Source organism: Dromiciops gliroides, chromosome X (assembly GCF_019393635.1).
Source record: "Dromiciops gliroides isolate mDroGli1 chromosome X, mDroGli1.pri, whole genome shotgun sequence".
In the NCBI taxonomy this organism is placed as follows: domain Eukaryota; kingdom Metazoa; phylum Chordata; class Mammalia; order Microbiotheria; family Microbiotheriidae; genus Dromiciops; species Dromiciops gliroides.
The window spans coordinates 32396872-32422744 of NC_057867.1; the positions used below are offsets into that span (position 1 = coordinate 32396872).

At 45.1% G+C, this 25873-nt stretch overlaps 1 protein-coding gene across 1 annotated transcript; it reads right to left on the bottom strand.

The window, feature by feature from the left end:
- Positions 1-14683: 14683 nt before the first annotated feature.
- LOC122734115 (fizzy-related protein homolog) lies at positions 14684-16072 on the bottom strand. The gene has a single exon (XM_043974819.1). It carries the CDS (start codon positions 16070-16072, stop codon positions 14684-14686), a length of 1389 nt encoding a protein of 462 aa, XP_043830754.1.
- Positions 16073-25873: the final 9801 nt, after the last annotated feature.

Below are 25873 nucleotides of genomic sequence, written 5' to 3' on the forward strand. Positions count from 1 at the left end.
TCTCTGTCTCTCCCTCCTCTTTGTCCCTGTCTGTCTCTCTTCTCTCCAACTCCTCTCTCTGTCTCTCTCTGTTCCTGTCTCTCTCTGTGTGTCTCTCTGTTTCTTTCTGTCTCTCTGTCTCTCCCTCCTCCTCCCCCATCTCTCAGTTGGGGTTACTTTGACAGGGGCCAGTTTTTCCCTGATTCTGCTCTTTGGGCCAAATCGACCCCTTTTGCACAGGCTGCTGGCAGCAGAGGGGGAAGGGCGACTAGACTGTCTTTCTGTTGATGTTCTGTTGCTGAGACTGAAGGTTCGGAACTCTGGGAAGGGCTCAGGACTTTTTATCAGCTTAATGACCAAGAGGGAAACCTGTACAAAGGGGCCACACCCAGCCCAGACAGGGCCAGGCAGGCAAGCAAGCCTAGATACAAGTGCTCAGACATCCACACAGAAACACATCTGCATACACAAGAGACATACAGACTTACACGCACATTTGTAAACACAGCTACATATAGACACCCCATTCCAAATACATATAGCCACTCATATACACATGTGGATGGATATGTTTGTGAACCTATATGGCCAAATAGGCTTAGACACACACATGAACCCAGAAACGTGCATCACACATGGATTTGCGTCCATGTCTTAGTAGAGGCCTGCGTCCTCAGAAGATGAGGAGGGATGGTGGGGGTCTTGGAGGAGGGGGCTCGGAGCCCCGACTGAGTTCATTCCCAGAAACCCAGGGCTTCTCCCTCCCTCAGCAGGAATTCAACACTTGCTACACCATCTCCCCAAACCCCAGTTATAGAATGGAGAACATGTCAGTTTACCTTGTCTGAAAGGCATGACTTCACAAGATATTCCTGCACATACTCTTAGTATGTAGACATTATCTCCTCACAGAGACATCCATGGGATTGGGGGGTCAGGGAGGCCATCAAGAGAGTAGAGATATCTGAGGGGCAGTCCTCTGCAGGGTTTCATCCAGAGGAGGAGAAAAGGAAAAAAGAGATGGTAATGGTGGTGATGGGAATTTCACAGATAAGGAAACTGAGGCCCAGAGATGAGAAGGGACTGCTCTAAGGTCATACAGCTAATTAGGGGGCAGACTGGAACTCAGGTCTCCTGACTCCTAGGCCACTTAGTTTTCTTCTAGACCAGGGGTGGCAATTTGAGTTCTGAAAGGACAGGGGTTGGGGCCAGGGACTAGGGTGCAGGAGGAATAATTTAGGTCTGGGGTTAGGCTTACAGGCCTCCTCCATCCCCCTCCCATCAGTTAAATGGATTCTGGAATCCTGCCCCCCAAAACTTTTTCCTTCTTCCCTGGGAACTGACTAAACATGGTGACATCTGGTTCCTATTAACTCTGGGCAGGGGGTGAGGTCTGTGGGCCACGCCTGGGGCTCTCTAGTGAGATCTGATCTGGGCCCAGCCTTTTCTAGCAACCTATGCCCCCTCCCAGCCAAGGAAGAGAGAGCTAGAGGTTTTGGGGGTGGGCACAGCCTTGCCCCAGCTCTCCCATTCCTCTCTATTGTCGTGTACAGTCATTCTTGGAGGGTTCCAGGCTTTCTGGTGTATCCTGCACAAATTCCAAGGCCCAGTCCATTCCTGGTGGGGAAAGGAGGTGATAACTGTCCTCCTTCCTCCCCACCTCCAACTTCCTCCCTTACCTATTTGGAACCTATGACCTTTCTTATGTTCTGTCCTTTGGCCTTAAATCTGTATTCCCCTAGCAGTCTGTCGGTATGGGGGAAGGGAGAGGTCGCCCATTAGTCTTAGAGCCCCACCTGCAACCTAAGCCACCCCAGCCCACCCCACAGGGTAACGCTGCAGAACAGAACAGAACCTCAGTGCACTTCGAGGGTGCCCAGGGAGATCGACTGTCAGCTCCTCCCCACAGCATCCCCCCAGAGCTAGGGAGGAGTGTTTGTGGACTTTGGCTGTGGGGCCAGGGAAAGGAGGGAGGCCAACATTAATCCTTTAATATTAGTGGAGCTCAGCCCCACTGTTTTTGCTCAAAGCCCCTGCTAGCGTCAGCAGCCATGGAGGGAGGCAGAGAGTGAGGGGGAAGAGAGAGTCTGAGAGGTTTTTCCAGTAAATAAGGAGGTGGAAAGAACCTTGGCTCAAGAGGCAGGACACCTAAGTCCTAGGCCTGGCTTGAAGACCAACTTTCTGCGTGAGCTTGAGTCAACAAGTCCTTGGCCCTTTCTGGACCTCAGTTTCCTTCTCTGTAAAACGAAGGGAAGGAGTTTGGACTAACTGATCTGGAAGGACTCTTTCAGAACAAGGATCCTAAAGGTTTTTGTCTTTTTATTCCCAACGTGCACAGTGCCTGGCACATAGTAGGTCTTAAGAGACAAACGTTTGAAAAAAAAGAAACAAATGTTTGGATGAATAAGAACTAGAAGAACTAGGGTAGGGCCATGAAGGGTTGGGGCCAATCTGGCCTCTTGCACCTGCCCTCTCTGTGCCTCTAGGACCACTCCCCACTATGTGTTGTCTCCTCCACTACAATGTAACTCCTTCAAGTCAGGGACTGCCTGGCTTTGGGATTTCTGTCCCCAGTGCTTAAGGACTGTCCATCGGCTATCCTTCACTCTTACCATATGACCAGGCTATCTTCCTTTTTGTATCTTGGGTCTTTCAAGAAGGTGTCCAAAGTGCTTTCAAAGAAATTACCTCATAAGACTCTTTTTTTGTGAGGTAATTGGGGTTAAGTGACTTGCCCAGGGTCACACAGCTAGTTAGTGTCAAGTGTCTGAGGCCAGATTTGAACTTGGGTCCTCCTGACTCCAGGGCCAGTGCTTTATCCACTGCTCCACCTAGCTACCCCCTCATATAACTCTTGCAACAGACCTGGGAGGCAGGCAGTGAATGATTTTTTTATCCCCATTTTATGCATGGAAACACCGAGGCCCGGGAAGGGGAAGTGACTTGCTTAAAGTCACATAGAAGAGGGCATAGTCAGGACTAAAGTTCAGATCTTTTGCTTCTCAGACCAGGGCTTTTCCCACTACATTCTGTTGCATCCTTGGAAAACAAAGGGGCCTTCTATGAAATGGTTGATCTTTTTGGAAAGCAAATCATCAGCCCTTAAGAATGTAAGGTCTCATTCTTTATATTAAGTTATCCTGAAGTGGGGAGCAAAGCCAAGAAGGCAGAGAAAAGACAGGGACTCACTTGAGCTTTTCCAGTTTCCCCTCAAAACAACTTTAAAGAATGCCTCAAGATGATTTCTGAAGCAGTAGACCCCACAGAAGCCCAAGACAATTTCGGAGGTTGGCAGGACAGGCCTACTGCTCCAGGGTGAGAGTGAAGCACAGTCTAGTGCAAGTGCATCTGCACAAGTTGCACATCACTGGAAACCAGCAGCAGGCCTTGAGGGCTACTGAATTCAGAGTTCTGAAAGCAACAGCTCCCAGAACTCTCAGCCCATAGATGGTAAGGGGATCAGATAGCTGGTCAGAAGGAGATTATAAGGATACCTTTGCTGGTACTGGGTAGGGGACTCTATTGCATTGCACATACTCAGATCCTGGTTGCAATCCTGAGTTGCAGTCCCAGGGCAAAGAGGAACAATAGCACATCAGAGTTTGCAGCTACCGGGGAGAAGGAACCCTGGTCCTAGTTCCACAGAACAAAAGAGTGCTTGTGGTTACACACAGACCAGAGAATAAGTCAGAAGAGTAGTATACACACCTCTCTTTAGATCGTACCACCTCAGAAAACTTACAGACTCCCAAAACTAGCTCTGAGAGCAGCAGCAAGAAAGGTTTAAAGCTTGGGACAGTGCACCATTCACCTTAGGAGCAGAGACCAATTTTAACATAGACTTAAAAGTCAAGAAATAGTCTGGAAAAATGAGCAAACAACAAAGGAGAAGCTAACCATAGAAAGTTACTATGGTGACAGGGCAGCTCAAAACACAGACCGAGATGAAGACAACAAAGTTAAAACTGCTATTTTCCAAAGCCTCAAATTAAAATATTAATTGGTCTCAGGCCCCAAAAGAATTCCTGGAAGATCTCAAAAAGGATTTCAAAAAATCAAATATGAGAGGTAGAGAAAAAATTGGGAAAAGAAATGAAAGTGATGCAAGAAAATCATGCAAAAAGAGTCAACATCTTTGTAAAAAAGGCACCAAAATACTGAAGAAAATAACATGTTTAATACAGAATAGGTCACATGGTAAAAGAGGCATGAAAATTCATTGAAGAGAAGGACTCTCTTAGAAAACAGAATTAACCAAATGGAAATCCAAAGGCTCACTGAAGAAAATAATTCCTTAAAAATTAGAATTGAGCAAGTGGAAGCCAATGACTTTATGAGATGTCAAGAAAAATTAAAACAAAATCAAAAGAATGAAAAATAGAAGAAAATGTGAAATATCTCATTGGAAAACAACTGACCTGGAAAATAGATGCAGGAGAGACAATTTAAGAACTACTGGACTACCTGAAAGCCATGACCAAAAAAGTAGTCTAGACACTATTTTTCAAGAAATTATCAAGAAAAACTGCCCTGATATTCTGGAACCAGAAGGTGAAATAAAAATGGAAAGAATCTATTGATCATCTCCTGAAAGAGATACCCAAAATGAAAACTCCAGGAATATTATATCCAAAATTCCAGAACTCCCAGATCAAGGAGAAAATATTGCAAGCAGCCAGAAAGAAACAATTAAACTATCACAATCAGGATAAAAAAAAGATTTAGCAGCCGCTACATTCAAGGAATGGAGAGCTTGAAATATATTCTGGAACGCAAAGGAGCTTCACCTACCCAGCAAAACTGAGTATAATTCTTCAGGGGGAAAAGGATATTTAATTAGATAGAGTAGAGCTTTTTAAACTTTTTCCACTTGTGACCCCTTTTCACGGAAGAAATTTGTATGTGACCCTGGGTATATAGGTAAATACACACACACACACACACACACACACACACACACACATATATATGTCGTTGCATGTTCAGAAACCTTTTACTATTGCCAAATTTTTCATGACCCCCACATTTAGTTACATGACCCCATATGGAATCTCGACCCACCATTTAAGAAGTTTTGAAATAGAAATTTTCAAACATTCTTGATGAAAAGACTGAATGAAAAGAGCTAAATAGAAAATTTGACTTTCAAATACAATACTTAAGAGAAGCACAAAAAGGTAAACAGGAAAGAGAAATCATAAGGGATCCCCATAAGGTTAAACTGTTTACATTCCTACATGGGAACATGATACTTTTAACTCCTAAGAACTTTTTCATTATTAGGGTAGTTAGAAGGAGTATAGATAGACAGATGACATGGGTGTGAACTGAATATGATGGGGTGATATTGAAAAAAATAAAATTAAGGGGTGATAAAGAGGAATGCACTGGGAGAAGGGGAAAGGGAGAGGTAGAATGGGGTAAATTATCTCATATAAAAGAGGCATGAAAGAATTTTTACAGTGAAAAGGTAGATGGTGGAAGTAGGGGGATCTCTTGAACATTACCCTCTGAAATTGGCCCCAAAATATTTTACATGATTACACACGTATAACTTATATTTGATTGCTTACCATCACAGGGTGGGATGGGGCAGGGAAGGAGGGATAAAATTTAGAACTCAAAACTATAAATAAAAATGTTTATTTAAATTTTATTTCTCGGGGCAGCTAGATGGCACAGTGGATAAAGCACTGGCCTTGGATTCAGGAGGACCTGAGGTCAAATCCAGCTTCAGATACTTGACACTTACTAGCTGTGTGACCTTGGGCAAGTCACTTAACCCCAATTGCCTCACCAAAAAAAAATAATTTCTCAGCCTCAATTTCCTCACCTGTAAAATGGGGAAATTAGGGAGAGGCAGCAGAGGTATAGGAGATACTGCTGGACTTGGAGTTAGGGAGTCTTGGACTTGGATAACATCTCAGGCAACTCAGCTGAGTGACCCTGGGCAAGTTACTTAACCTCTCTGGTTTCCTCATCCGTAAAATGATCTGTAAGATCTTTTCCCTCTCTAAATTGGTGAACTTATGAGGGCAGCTAGGTGGTGCAGTGGATAAAGCACTGGCCCTGGATTCAGTAGGACCTGAGTTCAAATCCGGCCTAAGACACTTGACTAGTTGTGTGACCCTGGGCAAGTCACTTAACCTTCATTGCCTCACAAAGAAAAAAAAAATAATTAAATTGGTGAACTTATGATCCTAGCTCCTAGGGTTGTTGTGAAGATCAAGTGAAATCATATACATACATCTATTTATGCATATATACACAAACACGTGAGTATGCATACATATGCATACACATCATACATGTATATAATACACACATGTGTATATGATATAAATAGGATAACACGTGTGACTATATGCATATACACACATGTGTATGATATGATAATATATGTATGCGTGATAACATATGTGTATATATAAATATGCGCAATATATAATGAACTCTCTCTCTCTCAAACTTTGCAAGTTCTAGGGAAAGACCAATTGTTAGTATTATCTGGCTTTGGGGAGAAAGGGTCAAGGAGTTTTCTTGTTCATATTAATTCTTTTGCAAGGTAATGCCTCAGAGATGTCCACTCCCCCCAACCCCCACCCCAGGGAAATGAGAAGTCATTTATTATTTTTTAAAATTTTATTTAATTTTAATTCTATTTTCCCCCAATTACATGTAAAAACAATTTTTAACATTAATTGTAAAAAAGTTTTTGAGTTTCAAATTTTCCCCTCCCTCCCCTCCCTCCCCCCCCCACCGAGAAGGCAAGCAATTTGATATAGGTTATACATGTACAGTCACGCAAAACATATTTCCAAGTTAGTCATGTTGTGAAAGAAAATACAGACAAAAAACCCAAGAAAAATAAAGGAAGTAAAGAAAAAGTATTCTTCAATCTTCATTCAGGCTCCATTAGTTCTTTCTCTGGAGATGGATAGCATTTTTCATCATAAGTCCATGATTGTCTTGGATCATTGTATTGCCGAGAATAGCTAAATCATTCAAAATTGATCATCATACAATATTGCTGTTATTGTATACCATGTTCTCCTGGTTTTGCTCATTTCATTTTGCATCAGTTCACACAGGTCTTTCCAGGTTTTTCTGAAAACATCCTGCATGCCATTACAACCATATACAACAATTTGTTTAGCCATTCTCCAATTGATGAACATTCCCTAAATTTCCAATTCTTTGCTACCATTAAAAGAGCTGCTATAAATATTTTTGTAATATAGATTTTTGCCCTATTTGTTTTTTATCTCTTTGGGATATAGACTTAGTAGAGGCATTGCTGGGTCAAAGGGAATACATGGTTTTATAGCCCTTTGGGCAGAGCTCCAAATTGCTCTCCAGAATGGATGAATCAGTAAACGACTTTACCAACAGTGCAACAGTGCAATTTTCCCACATCCCCTCCAACATTTGTCATTTTCCTTTTCTGTCATATTAGCCAATCTGATAGATGTGGGGTGGTACCTCAGAGTTCTTTTAAATTTGTATTTCTCTAGTCAATAGTGATTTTGAGCATTTTTTCATATGGCTATAGATAGCTCTGATTACTTTGTTTGAAAACTGCCTGTTCATATCCCTTGATGATTTATGAATTGAGGAATGGCTCTTATTTTTTTATAAATTTGACTGAGTTCTCTATATATTTGAGAAACAAGGTCTTTATCAGAGAAACTTGCTGTAAAATATTTTTATAATTATGATTACTACATATTCCCCTCCATCCTATTTTCTCTGTTTATCCCACACTCTCTTCACCCAGTTCATTCTCAAAAGAATTTTCCCTCTGACTTTTACCTTTCCCAAACAGCTTTCCTTTCTACCAGTCCCCACCCCTTTCTCTTATCCCCTTCCCTTCTTACTTTCCCAACTGGGTATATATGTTATTCCCTTTTTGAACCTATTCTGATGAGCCTAAGGTTCACTTAGTGAAACCCCATCATACTCTTCCCCACATCCCTCATCTTCCCCTCCACTGTAAAAGCTCTTTTGTGACTCTTTTATATGAGATAATTTACCCCACCCTACCTTTCCCTTTACCCTCCTCCCAGTGGATTTCTCCTTATCATCCCTTAATTTTTAAAAATATCACCCCATCATGTTCAATTTACACCCATGTCCTCTACCTATACTCCCTTTAACTACCTTAATAATGAGAAAGTTCTTAGAAGTTACAAGTATCATGTTCCCATGTAGGAATGTAAACAGTTTAACCTTATTGGATCCCTTATGGTTTCTCTTTCCTGTTTACCTTTTTATGCTTCTCTTGAGTCTTGTATTTGAAAATCAAATTTTCTATTCAGCTCTGGTCTTTTCATCAGGAATGCTTGAAAGTCCTACATTGCATTGAATGCCCATTTTCCCCTCTGAAGGATTATACACAGTTTTTCTGGGTAGGTGATTTTTGCTTGTAATGCTAGTTACTTTGCCCTTCAAGACCTCTGATTCTTTAATGTAGAGTCTGCTAAATCTTGTGTTATCCTGTCTGTGGCTCCATGATAGTTAAATTGTTTCTTTCCAGCAGCTTGCAATATTTTCTCCTTGACCTGGGAGCTCTGGAATTTGACTATAATATTCTTGGAAGTTTTCATTTTGGGATCTCTTTCAGGAGGTGATCGATGGATTCTTTCCACTTCAATTTTACCCTCTGGTTCTAGAATATCAGGGCAATTTTCCTTGATAATTATAATATCTAGGATTTTTTAAATCATGGCTTTCAGGTTGTCCAATGATTCTTAAATTCTCTCTCCTGGATCTATTTTCCCAGTCCTTTCCTGGGGGCAGCTAGATGGTGCAGTGGATAAAGCACCAGCTCTAGATTCATTAGTTCCTGAGTTCAAATCCAACCTTAAAGACTTGACACTAGCTGTGTAACCATGGGCAAGTCATTTAACCCTCATTGCCCTGCAAAAAAATCCAAGTCCTTTCCTGTTGACCTTTTAAGTTGTCTTGGGCTGGAAAATTATTTCATCCTGTCCTTTTCTGGGCTCTGCTACTCCAGAATTTGTTTTGAAGTATTATTTAAAGTTGTTTGGAGGAGATTGGGGGAGAGCTCCAGTGAGTCCCTGCCTTTTCTCCACCATCTTGGCTCCATCAATGAGAAGTCGTTTAAATAATTTCTTTGAGATTTCAAATCTAGAGATCTGGAGCCTTATAAAAGTGGGTATTCATTCTCTCTCACAGTGCAGATCACAGCTCTTCCAGACTCTCTTCTCTTGTACTTTCCCTTGGATGTCAGTGACATAGGCCATCTTTCCATCTGGTCATCTGTTCATCCACAACTCCCCACTTTTGCCAAATGGTCAGATGGCCCACATCTTCTCTCTCCCATCATGCATTGCCTTGGGACTTATCCTCAATCACCCAACAAACTTATTAAGGAAGCAATTATTCTGGGGATAGAGAGAAAAAAATGAAAACCAGTTCTTCTCTCCTATCCCCTCCCATCTTACGAGAAAGAATAAACCTCTACACACATAGATCACAAAGTAAATATGAGTTAATGTGGGGGTAGAACAGCTGGGGCATGAGCAGGAGAGGTCTCATGTGCAGAGGAGGTGGCCCTTGAGAAAATTTGGGGATTCTGAGAGGCAGTGGTAAGGAGGGCGGGCATTCCAGGCATGGAGAATAGTCAGTGCAAAAACATGTATGAGGGTGAAATGTGTAATAAGCCTTAAAAGGTAAGCCTGAACTAGGTCATGGAGGTTTTTTGTTTTCTGTTGGTTTTTGCAGGGCAATGAGGGTTAAGTGACTTGCCCAGGGTCACACAGCTAGTAAGTGTCGAGTGTCTGAGGCCAGATTTGAACTCAGGTCCTCCTGAATCCAGGGCCGGTGGTTTATGACTGTGCCACCTAGCTGCCCCCATGAAGGGTTCTAAAGACCAAACACAAGTGTTCATATTTGATCCTAAAGGCAAGAGGGAGCCATCAGTGCTTTTTGAGCAGAGGAATAACATGGTCTGTTTGTCAGTCGTGTGGAGGACAGACTGGAAAGGGGAGATATTGGAAGCGGGGACACCAGTTAGAAGGCTATAGCAGGGGGCGGCTAGGTGGCGCAGTGGATAAAGCACCGGCCCTGGATTCAGGAGTTCCTGAGTTCAAATCCGGCCTCAGACACTTGACACTTACTAGCTGTGTGACCCTGGGCAAGTCACTTAACCCCATTGCCCCGTTTAAAAATATATATATATATATATATATATATATATATATATATATATATATATATATATATATATATATATATATATATATATATATATAAAGAAGGCTATAGCAATAGTCCAAGTGAGAGGTGATGAGGGCATAAACTGGGTAGATAGCTGTATGAGTGGAGAGAAAGGCACATACAGGAGAGAAGGTAGGCAGCTAAAATCTGTAAGACATGGTAAATGGACATGGAAAATGAAGAGATGAGAATGACTCAGAGGTGACAATGGCTCAGTTTGTGGACAGAACTAGGGAAATTAGGAGAAGGGGTGGGTTTGAAAGAAAACACAATGAGTTTCATTTTGGAAATGCTTGAGTTTGAGATGCCTGTGGGACACCCATTTTGAAATGGCCAAAAGGCAGTTAGAGATGTGATGCTGAAACTCAGGAGAGAATCTAGGGTTTATTCTCATCTTCATAAAGATGAGAACTAAACCCATGGGGCTGATGAGGTCATTGAGAGAGAATGCAGAGGGAGAAGAGAAGGGGGCCTCCTAAAGAACCACAGTTAGAGATGGAACATGGATGAAGATCAAGCAGAGGAGACTTAGAGCAAGTATTCAGAAAGGTAGTAGAAGAACCAGGAGAGGGGAAGCTAGGTGTCACTGCAGTGGATAGAGCATTGGCCCTGGAGTCAGGAGGACCTGAGTTCAAATCCAGCCTCAGAAACTTGACACTTACTAGCTGTGTGACCCTGGGCAAGTCACTTAACCCCAATTTCCTCACCAAAAAAAAAAAGAAGAACCAGGAAAGAGCAGTGGCAGGAAAACCCAGAGAGGAAAGACTATCCAAGAGGAGAGGTGATCTATGGCTCCAAAGGCATAGAGAGATCAAGGAGAATGAAGGCTGAAAAAAGACGATTAGATTTAGCAATGAAGAGATCAGTGGGAACTTTAGAGAACACACTTCTAGTTGAGTGATGAGGTCAGAAGCCAGACTTTGAAGGGCTTTGAAGTGAGAGTGAGGAAGTGAAGAAGAGAGGAAAGGAAGTGAAGTTAACAGGTATGGGCAGTTTTTCTAGGAGTTTGCTTAGGAGATTGACTGTGTGAATTGTTGAGTGAACTGGCACCAAGGGGATTAATCACCATTTGGCTCAGCAGACACCAGATCATACACAGGGAGGGAACGCCCAGATGTTTGACTCTTATGAGACCAGAAAGGATAACAGGGTAAATGATAGTTCAGCTGAATGGCATTGTTTGAGGTGAGACCAAATCCTTGAAAAAGTACCAGGATTTGTTGTTTTTGAGAAGCAGGTTATCACTGACAGTATAAAACATACCATGTTGAGTTTCATATCCAAAATCCATAGAGAATTAACATAAAAATTGAAGTCCAATAACCATCCCCCAATGGTCAAACACCATGAACCAACAGGTCTCCAAAGAAAAATGGCCAACTATTAACAGCCACATGAAAAAATGTTCCAAATCCCCAATAAAGAAAAATGCAAATCAAAACAGCTTTGAGGTTTTACCTTATACCTTATAAATAGGAAAATGTCCCATCCGATTGGACAAAACAGATGCCTTCTCTAGCATTTCCCCCTTCCCCATCCCACCTTGCCAGGCAGACATGGCTTCTCACACTGCTTAGATGAACAGAGAGTCACTAACTATAATGCTTTAGTAATATGGAAGACAAAGGGGTCTTACCACTACATCCACAGTCCCGACTGGTCTTTCTATGGGTCTTGCCTTTATGCCCTCCAAACTTCAAAGAAACCAACTCCATTTTAATGCCAGTTACATAACTTTATATGAAGCAGTTACATTCTTTAATCACTATATATTCTATTTTGGTTTTGCTTTTGTCTTTAAAAAAAAAGAATTCCATTTTATTTTCAGTTCCAAATTCTCTCTCTCCCACCTACCCCATCTCAACTGTTGACATATACTCTCTACCCTCTGATATAACATGTGGGACAAGCCTTCTTTTCTATGGAACTACTGGGTGTGTGTGTGGGGGGGGGGAAGAAATGCCCCAGTCTCTCTTCCCCAAACCATACAATTTCATGTCACCGATCATATAAGGAAAATACATGATTTCATTTTGTTGCTGTTAGCTCATCGACAAGTTGAATTCAGCTGACACCGGATAGCCAGTTGCTTGGCACAATCAATGACACCACATTCTTTATAAGGATTGGGGCTTCCATACAGCTCCCACTCCCACCCCCTAAACATTGTGGTCATTGTTGTTTAGTTGTTTCAGTCATGAGTGACTCTTTGTGACCCCTTTTGGGGGGGGTTTCTTGGCAGAGATACTAGAGTCATTTGCCATTTTCCTTTTCAGCTCATTTTAATGATAAGGAAACTGAGGCAAAGAGGGTTAAATGACTTGCCCTGGGTCACACAGCTAGTAAATGTCTGTGGCCAGATTTGAACTCGTGAAGACGAGTCTTCCTAATTCCAAGCCCAGTGCTCTATCCACTGCACCACCTAGCTGCCCAGTACACAAGTTCATAACCCATAAGATAACTTTTCTGAGGGCAGTTTTCTGAACTTGTCCAATTCCATTGGCAACTGCATAGGTCATAGGGTAGGGCCAAGGCAAGGATTGGTTTTATCATTGATAAAAACGTAGAAGAGGGGCAGCTAGGTGGCACAGTGGATAGAGCACCAGCCCTGGATTCAGAAGGACCTGAGTTCAAATCCGACCTCAGACACTTAACACTTACTAGCTGTGTGACCCTAGGCAAGTCACTTAACCCCAGTTGCCTCACCAAAAAACAAAAAAAGAAGAAGAAAGTATGCCCATGTAAATACACAAATAGAAATCCTATTTCATCCTACCCCTCTCCACATCCACAAGCCTTTCTGGTGCCCCTGGGCAGTCCGCTAAACTTCCTTACAGACACATGGCTGTTGAGTGATGCCACGGCCTAGAATGGATCTCCCAGGCTTTGGTGTCCCTTCCCTGGGTTGCTTAAGGACTAACTACATCAAGTGGCTGATGGTGAGGGACATGTAAGGGACTGATTCTACTGGGAAGATACTCTCCTTTCTGCCTCCAGTTTAGTGTAAGAAGACATTCCTTTTCTCAGCTGTCCAGTTTTCATATAATCTGTTTGTAAGTAACACTTTAAAAATGCATAAAAATAATATGTACACTCAATTATTTCCCCTCAAAAACCCCTGGATTTTTCTGGATACTTGAGTGGGACACTTACTGTCCCCGGGCTTTTCTGAGGTGAATTAAAAAAATCAGGGGTTAATTTCCCACACTTGAAACCAACGAACTCAACAAATCTCCCTGCTCACACAGATATATGGGAAGACTCAAGAAAGTCATGGGGCAAAGGAAAATGTTTTCTAACAAAACCAAATGCTTTCTTGCTCTCTGTTTAGCCCAGGGCAGAAGAGGTTACCCAAGGGAGATGGCCCAATGGAGTATTCCACCAGTTTCCTAGGCCATTAGTGGGTTGAGTTCAAAAGCTCAGGAGCTGAGAAAGCCCCCAGCTTGCTAGCAAAACTCATGCTTTCTCCCTTCAGGGCTAATTCTGCGTTCTAGCTGACTGCTGTGGGCCCCTAAGGAACACATGCTAACTCATATCCAAACTACCAACCTTTCTTTAAGGAGATTCCTCTCCCTTCGGGCATCACATAGGCATTAGTAGCCTTGGCCTATCGACCTACCTCTTCCCTCATGGCTCCCAGGCTCCATCCACCCACTGGGGCGGAGTCTACTGACCAGCAGCAGCAGCTAAGGGAGGGAAATCAAGAGGGGAAAGAGGGCCAAGGATGGAGGCCAAATGCCCAGCAAGATCGAGGGGAAGGCCAGCCATGGGAGGCCAGGGCTGCTGAGAATAGAAGCACTGGTCTCTTTCTCTAAGTTCCATGGAGTCCTTCCCAAGTGCCCATCCCCAAGAGCTCCCCACACCATGCCCTTTAAACCACTTGCCCAGTACAAACAAAAGAAGCTTTCACTCTGAAAACAAAACAAAACAAAACAAAATAGCTTTTCCCAAGAGGCTTCCCACACTTGGGAAAGAGCTTCGGGGACATCCCTCTAAAGGGAGGAGCCTAAGGACATGTGCAGCCTGCAAACCTCTCTCTCCCACCTTCCCAACTTTCCCAAACGTTTCTTCCCAAACAATAGCAACAAAAAAAAGTTTGTTTGTCTCTTCCCAGAAGATGAAGCAGAAGAGAAAACTCTGTGCTTAAGTTTTGCTGGTTCTGGCCGTGGCAGTCTTGTCCAGTGTGGGAATGGAGATGCCATCCAGTTTGGGTGTCCTCTGTCCCTCGTGAAAAATGGGCTTCTCAAGTCTTAGTGATTCCCTTCAACCCCGCGCCTTCCCTAAATACTATTCAACAATGTCCACGATCTGCTAATCGGCAGGAATCTTGAAGTTTTCTCCAGGTCCACCTGCTGACCTCTGCCCCTTGTTTCTGATCTTTGGGTTTCGATGCCCCCTGATGAGAGTCAATAATTCTTCCATGAGTGGATGCAGGGTGGCGCTGGTGTGTGGGGTTGGGAAATTACCGGATTCTTGTGAAGAGACTGAGGGCTGATCCAGATTCCTTTTGTGAACGGGCTTTACGGAAAACATTCCAGAATCTCAGGGTCTTATCTCCAGCCCCTGTAACTATGGACTGTCCATCAGGAGACACGGCCAGATACAAGACTCGGTATAAGTGGCCTGTGAGTTTGGCTACTTGTGTCAGGGAGGGGTACTTCCAGACAACGATCTGGTTTTCGGCATATCCATGGGTGCTGACCAGCTCGTTGCCATGTCTGGACCAGGCCAGGTTGCACACTTGGGCACCGGTATCGATGCGCTGCAGGGGCTGCCCCGTCAGCGTATTCCAGAAGCGGATGCAGCGGTCAGCTGAACCGCCACCTGATGCTAACAGGCCGTGCTGGTGGGGAGACCATGCGATGGCCTTCACGGCTGCCTTATGATTGGCATACTGCTGGACAGGCCTTAAATTGGAGTGGTTCCAGACCAAAAGCTTGTTGTCGTTTCCACCTGATGCCAGCAGCTGGTGATCCGGGGACCACTTCAACCCACACACCTCCTGCTTGTGACCTTGCAGCCAGCGCTGAGACTGCAGGGGTAATGCCCGGATGTCTCTTTGGAGGATCCGTGTGTCTCTACTCCCAGAAGAAATCTGGTCTGCATGCCAGGCCAATGCACCAACTCTTGCTTTGTGGCCCTCCAGCGTGGACACTTTCTTCTCAGCATCTACGTCCCAGATCTGCACGAAGCCTCTCTGTGTGCCAACTGCTAACAAGTTCCCTCTTTCATACCAGCCCACGGAGGTTACAGAATCTCCTTCATCACACAGGTCAAAGAGCCGTGTCACTTGGGATGTATATGCACTCCACAGATAAACACAAGTGCTCAGTCCAACGGCCACGATGTTGAGGGAAGACCAATCTAACAGGTTCAGGTAAAAGTCATCCCGGAGCCCTGAGGCCTCAAGGACTTTGAATGGCACCTGAGGGATTTTCTTAGTAGGTTTCTGTTGTGATAGAAGCAGAGTCTGGCTTTTGTTGCTGATCGGGGATAAGGCATATGGGGCGATCTCACTGCCATCATCAGGTCTCCAGCGCTTAGTGATGGGGGAATATGTGAAGAGGTTCTTGGTTGGTGTACCTGCTGTTTGGTTCTCTGCTTTCCGATACTGAACTGTCTGGATCTCAGCTTCCAGAAGCTCATTCCTCAACAAGGCCGAGTAGATGGAGTCCTCTTTGCCATTGCCCCAAGGATCCTCTTTCTGTTTCTGCCTGGGGGAGCTGGTAGAGTCGTCCATGCTATAGAAGTGCAGACTCCAATTAGCTCCTGATCGGGAGGGAATGTAGCGGTCTCCATGTTTTCTGGGAGAGGACCCTAGAGGACTGGATGGCAACAGACTCCAGCTCATCTTGGCTCCCACACTGGTCAGCTTTCCTGGGCTTTGGTGGGGTCTCACCCTGGCTTGTCTGGGTGACACACAGCCTTTGGTAAAGTCAACTTAGGCACAGACTATGCCAATCAATCCCTTTCCAGATCTCTTGGATACACCCACAGTTGACTGGTGTAGATATGGGTCAGCAGAGAAGATGCCTTTTGGGTTCTTGATCCTAAAGAGAATGGCTAAGGTCAGTCTGGGGCCTTTAGGGTTTAGGTCAATGGAAGAAGGAAGGGACAAATGAAGAGTTAGTCACTCATAGGCTCCTCCACATCACTGAGGATGTGGGGTCTGAAGAGGAGATGCCTTAGGGTATTTTAGTCTTGAAGAAAGTAGCTAAGGTCAATCTGGGAGGAGATATCTTTGGGATCTCAGTGCAAGGGAGAAGGCAAGGACAGAGAGACAATAGACAAATGGGGGTTCCCACACTGAAGATCCTCTTCCTTTGAATGTGGATCTGTGGAAGACATGCCTTTTGAGATTTTGGTCTGGAAGGAATGACCATCATCAACCAGGGAAGAGATCTTGGTCTGGGGAGAGTGAGAAGATGTGTAGGATGCTGGTTCTGGGGATGAACAGATAGAGAGCCACTCACACCCCATAGGTGCTCTTGCTTTGGTTGTGACTCTATGGAGGAGATACTTTGGAGGATCTTGGTCTGGGGAATTTAGGGGGAGGGTGAGACTGGCCAAGGTCAGTCTGGGGGGATGTCTTTGGGATCTTTGTCACTGTCTTGGCCCTGCCATGGAGAAGACAGGGAGAGACCAATGATAGGCACTCACTGGTTACAGGCACTCTTGCTGTGTATGTGGATCTAAGAAGGCCTTTCAGGACCTTGATCTGGGGATAATGACTAAGGACAGTTTGGGAGGATATGCCTTTGGGACCTGAAAATGAGAGAAATGATCAAGGTCAGTCTGGAGAGAGATACCTTTGAGATCTCAGTCCAGGGGAGAAAGTAGAGAGATAGATAGATGGACGGGTCATAGTCATAGGTGCTCTCACTTTGGATGGAGATCTGTGGAGATGCCTTTCAGGAACTTGGTTCTAGAGAACATGGCCAAGGTCAGTCTAGAGGGAGATGCCTCTGAGATCTCGGTCCAGGGGAGAAAGTAGAGAGATAGATAGATGGACGGGTCATAGTCATAGGTGCTCTCACTTTGGATGGAGATCTGTGGAGATGCCTTTCAGGAACTTGGTTCTAGAGAACATGGCCAAGGTCAGTCTAGAGGGAGATGCCTCTGAGATCTCGGTCCAGGGGAGAAAGTAGAGAGATAGATAGACGGACGGGTCATAGTCATAGGTGCTCTCACTTTGGATGGAGATCTGTGGAGATGCCTTTCAGGAACTTGGTTCTAGAGAACATGGCCAAGGACAGTCTAGAGGGAGATGCCTCTGAGATCTCGGTCCAGGGGAGAAAGTAGAGAGATAGATAGATGGACGGGTCATAGTCATAGGTGCTCTCACTTTGGATGGAGATCTGTGGAGATGCCTTTCAGGAACTTGGTTCTAGAGAACATGGCCAAGGACAGTCTAGAGGGAGATGCCTCTGAGATCTCGGTCCAGGGGAGAAAGTAGAGAGATAGATAGATGGACGGGTCATAGTCATAGGTGCTCTCACTTTGGATGGAGATCTGTGGAGATGCCTTTCAGGAACTTGGTTCTAGAGAACATGGCCAAGGACAGTCTAGAGGGAGATGCCTCTGAGATCTCGGTCCAGGGGAGAAAGTAGAGAGATAGATAGATGGACGGGTCATAGTCATAGGTGCTCTCACTTTGGATGGAGATCTGTGGAGATGCCTTTCAGGAACTTGGTTCTAGAGAACATGGCCAAGGACAGTCTAGAGGGAGATGCCTCTGAGATCTCGGTCCAGGGGAGAAAGTAGAGAGATAGATAGATGGACGGGTCATAGTCATAGGTGCTCTCACTTTGGATGGAGATCTGTGGAGATGCCTTTCAGGAACTTGGTTCTAGAGAACATGGCCAAGGACAGTCTAGAGGGAGATGCCTCTGAGATCTCGGTCCAGGGGAGAAAGTAGAGAGATAGATAGATGGACGGGTCATAGTCATAGGTGCTCTCACTTTGGATGGAGATCTGTGGAGATGCCTTTCAGGAACTTGGTTCTAGAGAACATGGCCAAGGTCAGTCTAGAGGGAGATGCCTCTGAGATCTCGGTCCAGGGGAGAAAGTAGAGAGATAGATAGATGGACGGGTCATAGTCATAGGTGCTCTCACTTTGGATGGAGATCTGTGGAGATGCCTTTCAGGAACTTGGTTCTAGAGAACATGGCCAAGGACAGTCTAGAGGGAGATGCCTCTGAGATCTCGGTCCAGGGGAGAAAGTAGAGAGATAGATAGATGGACGGGTCATAGTCATAGGTGCTCTCACTTTGGATGGAGATCTGTGGAGATGCCTTTCAGGAACTTGGTTCTAGAGAACATGGCCAAGGTCAGTCTAGAGGGAGATGCCTCTGAGATCTCGGTCCAGGGGAGAAAGTAGAGAGATAGATAGATGGACGGGTCATAGTCATAGGTGCTCTCACTTTGGATGGAGATCTGTGGAGATGCCTTTCAGGAACTTGGTTCTAGAGAACATGGCCAAGGTCAGTCTAGAGGGAGATGCCTCTGAGATCTCGGTCCAGGGGAGAAAGTAGAGAGATAGATAGATGGACGGGTCATAGTCATAGGTGCTCTCACTTTGGATGGAGATCTGTGGAGATGCCTTTCAGGAACTTGGTTCTAGAGAACATGGCCAAGGTCAGTCTAGAGGGAGATGCCTCTGAGATCTCGGTCCAGGGGAGAAAGTAGAGAGATAGATAGATGGACGGGTCATAGTCATAGGTGCTCTCACTTTGGATGGAGATCTGTGGAGATGCCTTTCAGGAACTTGGTTCTAGAGAACATGGCCAAGGTCAGTCTAGAGGGAGATGCCTCTGAGATCTCGGTCCAGGGGAGAAAGTAGAGAGATAGATAGATGGACGGGTCATAGTCATAGGTGCTCTCACTTTGGATGGAGATCTGTGGAGATGCCTTTCAGGAACTTGGTTCTAGAGAACATGGCCAAGGACAGTCTAGAGGGAGATGCCTCTGAGATCTCGGTCCAGGGGAGAAAGTAGAGAGATAGATAGATGGACGGGTCATAGTCATAGGTGCTCTCACTTTGGATGGAGATCTGTGGAGATGCCTTTCAGGAACTTGGTTCTAGAGAACATGGCCAAGGTCAGTCTAGAGGGAGATGCCTCTGAGATCTCGGTCCAGGGGAGAAAGTAGAGAGATAGATAGATGGACGGGTCATAGTCATAGGTGCTCTCACTTTGGATGGAGATCTGTGGAGATGCCTTTCAGGAACTTGGTTCTAGAGAACATGGCCAAGGTCAGTCTAGAGGGAGATGCCTCTGAGATCTCGGTCCAGGGGAGAAAGTAGAGAGATAGATAGATGGACGGGTCATAGTCATAGGTGCTCTCACTTTGGATGGAGATCTGTAGAGATGCCTTTCAGGAACTTGGTTCTAGAGAACATGGCCAAGGACAGTCTAGAGGGAGATGCCTCTGAGATCTCGGTCCAGGGGAGAAAGTAGAGAGATAGATAGATGGACGGGTCATAGTCATAGGTGCTCTCACTTTGGATGGAGATCTGTGGAGATGCCTTTCAGGAACTTGGTTCTAGAGAACATGGCCAAGGACAGTCTAGAGGGAGATGCCTCTGAGATCTCGGTCCAGGGGAGAAAGTAGAGAGATAGATAGATGGACGGGTCATAGTCATAGGTGCTCTCACTTTGGATGGAGATCTGTGGAGATGCCTTTCAGGAACTTGGTTCTAGAGAACATGGCCAAGGTCAGTCTAGAGGGAGATGCCTCTGAGATCTCGGTCCAGGGGAGAAAGTAGAGAGATAGATAGATGGACGGGTCATAGTCATAGGTGCTCTCACTTTGGATGGAGATCTGTGGAGATGCCTTTCAGGAACTTGGTTCTAGAGAACATGGCCAAGGTCAGTCTAGAGGGAGATGCCTCTGAGATCTTGGTCCAGGGGAGAAAGTAGAGAGATAGATAGATGGACGGGTCATAGTCATAGGTGCTCTCACTTTGGATGGAGATCTGTAGAGATGCCTTTCAGGAACTTGGTTCTAGAGAACATGGCCAAGGACAGTCTAGAGGGAGATGCCTCTGAGATCTCGGTCCAGGGGAGAAAGTAGAGAGATAGATAGATGGATGGGTCATAGTCATAGGTGCTCTCACTTTGGATGGAGATCTGTGGAGATGCCTTTCAGGAACTTGGTTCTAGAGAACATGGCCAAGGTCAGTCTAGAGGGAGATGCCTCTGAGATCTCGGTCCAAGAGAAAAGACATGGTCAGAGAATACTAGAAAAGGAGACACTCCCAGGCCACGAGTGCTCTTGCTTTGGCTAAGGGTCTATGGAAGGGATGGCTTTTGATCTTGGTCTGGAAAGAATCAAGGTTAAGAAGGATGCCCAAGGTCAGTCTGGGAGGGCAATTTGAGAGTAGATGCCTTTGAGAATCTTGGAAATTGGTTCAGGGAGAATGGTCAAGGTTAATCTGGGAGGAGATGCTTTCAGGGTCTTGGCCTGAAGAGAATAGCCAAGGTCAGTCTGGGGATCTGAGAATAGGGAGAATGGGCAAGCGCAGGCTAGGAGGGGATGCTTTTGAGATTTCAGTCCAGGCAAGAAGGCAAAGACAGAGTGGCTGGCAGATAGACAGATGGGCACTCCCGGGCTGTACTCAGCTTCTCCTTTGGATGTGGGTCTGTGGAGAAGACTCCTCTCAGGAGCTTGGTCCCAGGGAAAATGGCCACGGTCAACCTAAAGGGAGATGCTTTGGGAATCTTGGTCCAGGGGAGAAGGCAGGCACAAAGGAAAAGAGAAATGGAGAGACAGGCATTCACAAGCCACAGGTGCTGTCACTTTGAATGTGAGTCTGAGGAGGAGATGCCTTTGGGGATTTTGATCTGGAGAGAGTAAGCAAGGTCAGTCTGGGAGGAGGAGCCCCAAGGGATCTTGTGTCAGAGTGGAAGATGGGGACAGAGATAGAGAAAGGTAGAAAGGTAGAAACTCACAGGCTCCAGGTGCTCTTCAGATGGGGGTCCGTGGAGAAGATAGATGCCTTCCAAGATCCATGAGGGAGAGAGGTGAGCAGTCTCAGACTGAGGTTTGGATGCTCGCAGGCCAGGCCAGAGTTGGAATAATGCTGACTGCTTCAAGCTCCCTCTTCGGCTGCTGTCCAGGGTCTGCAGCTGGGTGGGGCTGGGGGCTGGGCAGCCACAAGATGCCCCTGGCCCAAGGTTCTGTAGTGTCCCAAGATAGTGCTCCCTCTATGAAACAGCTTCGACTAGTCAGTGGCCTCCCTCCACCCTGAAGGTGCCAGCACCAAGGGCAGAGAAATATAATGGCAGATCAATGTGCTGCTGTAAGAAATATGAATAGAAAGATCACTTAGAAGCTGAGGAAGACTTACAGGAGCAGAAGCAAAAGGAAAAAGCAAAAGCAAAACCAAATATGGAATGCCGTGTATTATAATGGTCAAGCATGGTCCTGAAGAAAAGAGAAGACTCAGGGACTCTCGTCTCTAATGCCAGGCAGCTAAGAACTGGCATATGGGCATTCCTATTTTCTGGCCCGATATACCATGGTGAGGTGGGGCTGTGTGGTACACTGGTCAGAGAGCAGGACCAGGAGTCTTGCCAGAACCAGGAATCCCACTTTTGGCAACGTGCTAAAAGAGTGAAAGGGAGAAAGGAAAGAAGCATTTGTTAAGTATTATGAGAAGTATTGATGTACCAGGCACTGTGCTAAGCCCTTTACAATGATAATCTCATTTGATCCTCACAACAACCCTGGTGCTATTATCATCTCCATTTTGTAGATGAGAAAACTGAAACAAACAGGGTAAAGTGACTAGTTCAGGGTCACATAACTAGTAAGCATCTGAGGCTGGATTTGAACTCGTTTTCCTGGCTTTAGAGCCAGCACTCTATCCAGTAGGCCACCTAGCTTGAAAGAAAGGAAAGAAGGAAGGAAAGAAAGGGAGGAAGGAAGAAAGGGAAAAAAGAGGAAGGAGGGAGGAAGGAAGGAAGAGGAAAAGAGGAGGGAGGAAGGAAGGAAAGAAGAGGAAGAAGGAAGAAAAAAGAAGAAGGAAAGAAGAGAAGGAAGGAAACAAGGGGAGGAAGGAAACAAGGGGATGAAGGAAGGAAAGAAGAGGAGGAAGTAAGAAAAAAGAGGAGGGAGGGAGGAAGGAAGGAAGGAAGAAAAATTTAGAAAAAGTAAATCTTCCTTAAGTGACTTTATGCAGCCAAGAAGAAAAATGCCAGTACCATATCACACCCTTGAAAAGGAGACAAAAGTCAATATCACCCCCCAAAGACCAATATATAAGTAGCTGAGTCTCTGGTATTTGGGGGAAATTACTGGGGAACAACACTTCCTGGGAAGAGAGCTCAGAACCCATGGGGCCCAACCACAAAGAGGCCCACGACTTCATACCCAGCAAGAGCTCTGGTGCAGGGCAAGTCTTCCCTTCCCAGGGCAGGCCATTCCTCAGTTACACGGTGTTTCCTTACATCAAACCAACATCTCCTTCTTTGGAGATTCCTGATGTTTTTTCAGCTGGGTGAGCAGCTTCTAGTCTCTCTCTTCCAAGATGGTGTCCCTGGAGGGGGAGTCTGACCATATTACTCACCTACCCTTCAGCTTCCTGCTGTGTCCAGACTAAAACATAGATCTCTCAGATTGGCACTAAGGCCCTCTAGAATCCAGTGATCAATCGATGAACACTTATTAAAGCGAACACTAGGTACCAGATACTGTGCGTGAGAAGCTTATGTATTTTGGGGGATACAACATATACACAAAGAAGTGGATGTAAAACTTGCACAAAGTAAACTCAAGGTAATTTTCATTGCGGGGTGAAGGTATTAGCAGCTGGGGTGGGGGCTCATCCTCAAAAAGATCTTCATTGATCATCAGTCTGTTTGATGCCTCATTGGACATTAATATTCAGAAGGTCATCAAACGGGGCAGCTAGGTGGTGCAGTGGATAGAGCACCAGCTCTGGAGTCAGGAGTACCTGAGTTCAAATCCAGCCTCAGACACTTAACACTTACTAGCTGTGTGACCTTGGGCAAGTCACTTAACCCCAATTGCCTCACTAAAAATAAAAAAGGTCATCAAACCCTCTGATTAATTTTCTTAATAACCTCTACAGTTGCATTTTTCAAGGAATCTTGTCTAATCAAACATATGCAGATGAGAAATTTGGTGGGGGGCAGCTGGGTGGTTCAGTGTGCAGAGCACTGAACCTGAGATCAGGAATACACAAGTTCATATTTAGCCTCATGTTGTTATTTGTCCTTCATTCTCAAAGAGGACCATGACATTGGGAGGTGATGTTATGACATGTCATGACTTGCAATGAATTGGATTGAAGTGACTGAGGGCTGTGCAAAGTCACCAGCCTCCCTCCCTCCTCCAAAGCCATCTGGGTCCAGTGGCAAGATATAGGTCAGGATGACTGGAGATGGCTCTGGATGTTTGAGGCAATGAGGGTTAAGTGACTTGCCCAGGGTCACACAGCTAGTAAGTGTCAAGTGTCCGAAGCCAGATTTGAACTCAGGTCTTCCTGATTCCAGGGCCAGTGCTCTATCTACTTTCCAACATCTCTCACATACATCCCCTTCTCTTCTCTGACACTGCCCTCACCCTGGTACAGGCCCTCATACTCTCCCACCTAGACTATTGTAATAGCTGCTGGTGAAGCTGCCTGCCACAAGGCTCTCCACACTCCATTCATCCACCAAAATGATCTTCCTAAAGTGTCACTCCCTTGCTTAATAAAGTTCCTTGTTTCTTCCAGAATCAAATATAAAATCCTCTGGTTGGCATTTCAAGCCATTTGGCCTCTTTCTTCCCTTCCATTTTTCTTACATCTTACACCCCCTTCCTACTCTGTGACTCTATTTTGATTTTGTGCCCTCTTACTGGATGCCCCCCATGCTGGGAATGCTCTACCTGCTTACCTCTGCCTCCTGGCTTCCTACAGAATTCATCTCAAATCCTGCTTTCAGCAAAACCTCTTTCCTAATTCCCATCGATGCTGGTGCCTTCCCTCTAACATCACCTTGTACATCTCTTGGATGTCCATAGTTGTTTGCACATTGCTTCCTCATTAGGCTGTGCGCTCTTTGAGGGCAGAGAAGGGTTAATAGAAATATTAATAACTAACATTTACATAGCACCACGTGCCAGACACTGTTGTCATTCAGTTGTTTCAGTAATGCCTGACTCTCTGTGACCCCATTTGGAAACTAAAACAGAGGGTCATTTGCCATTTCCTTCTCTAGCTCATGATAAGGAAACTGAGGCAAACAGGGTTAAGTGACTTGCCTAGGGTCACACAGCTAGTGAGTGTTTGGGGCCAGATCTGAACTCATAAAGATGAGTCTTCCTGACTTCAGGCCTGCTGCTCTATCCACACACTACCTGACTAACCCAGGCACAGTACTAAGCACTTTACAAATATTATCTCATTTGATTCTCACAACCACCTTGTGATGTTGGTGCTATTATTATCTCCATTTCACAAACAAGGAAACTGAGGCAGACAGAGGTTAAGTGACTTGCCCAGAGTCACACAGCTAGGAAGTGTCTAAAGCTGGCTTTGAACTCAGGTCTTCTTGACTCCAGACCCAGCACTATGTGGTAAAAAGTTTTAACAGTCAGTTAGCGATAATGGAGAGACGCCAGTTTTTTTTAAGGACTACCCTTTCGGGGAGGAGACCAACAACATGAGCTACGCACGCCAGTCCGCCTGCTATGCACGCCAGACTGCCTGCTACGCACTCGACTTCTGGGGTGCGAGCTTAAAAAGCAAGGAGAGAACGGAAGTGGGAGCTTTTCCTGCTCTGCTGGTCTCCTGACTGCGCTGCACAGACAGATGCTGACTGGAGTTCGACTCGGCCCGGCTCACAGTTAGCAGCATGCGCTTGACTCGGTTTCTCTCCCCAAAGGTGGCCTTGGGCTTTTGGTGAGTTTTATACGGAATATAGACTAAGCTTAGACTTAAGATGATTTGTTTTGTATTTCTACTTTCCTATCCCTCTAATCAACATCACCTGGTAACTACCATACAACAAAAGCTCTAACTAGAAAACCAGAAGCTTCTTCCATTTACTAGTCTGGGAGATAAATTAAGGGAAAGGTTAAAGAGGGGAGATTTATGATCTAATATCCATTTTTTTTTGCAAGGCAGTGGGGGTTAAGTGACTTGCCCAGGGTCACACAGCTAGTAAGTGTCAAGTGTCTGAGGCTGGATTTGAACTCAGGTACTCCTGAATCCAGGGCCGGTGCTTTATCCACTGCGTCACCTAGCTGCCCCTTCTAATATCCAATTTTAAATCTCACAACTCTATCCACTGGGATGAAGTTAACAATTAAAAAATAATAATAAAAGTAAGAGGGCAGCTAGGTGACACAGTGGATAAAGTACTGGCCCTGGATTCAGAAGGACCTGAGTTCAAATCCTACCTCAGACACTTGACACTTACTAGCTGTATGACCTTGGGCAAGTCACTTAACCCTCATTGCCCAACCAAAAAAAATTAAAAAAAATAAAAGTAAGAAAGAGTTACTGAAGCTTTAAAAAAAATTCACAGAAGAGAACCAAAGGAAAGTTGGTGGGAGACATAGATAATCAGGATAGCTTTGAAAAAAGCATACTGAATTTGTTGTCTACTCAGCCAGCGGAAGAAGCAGTTTAAATGGC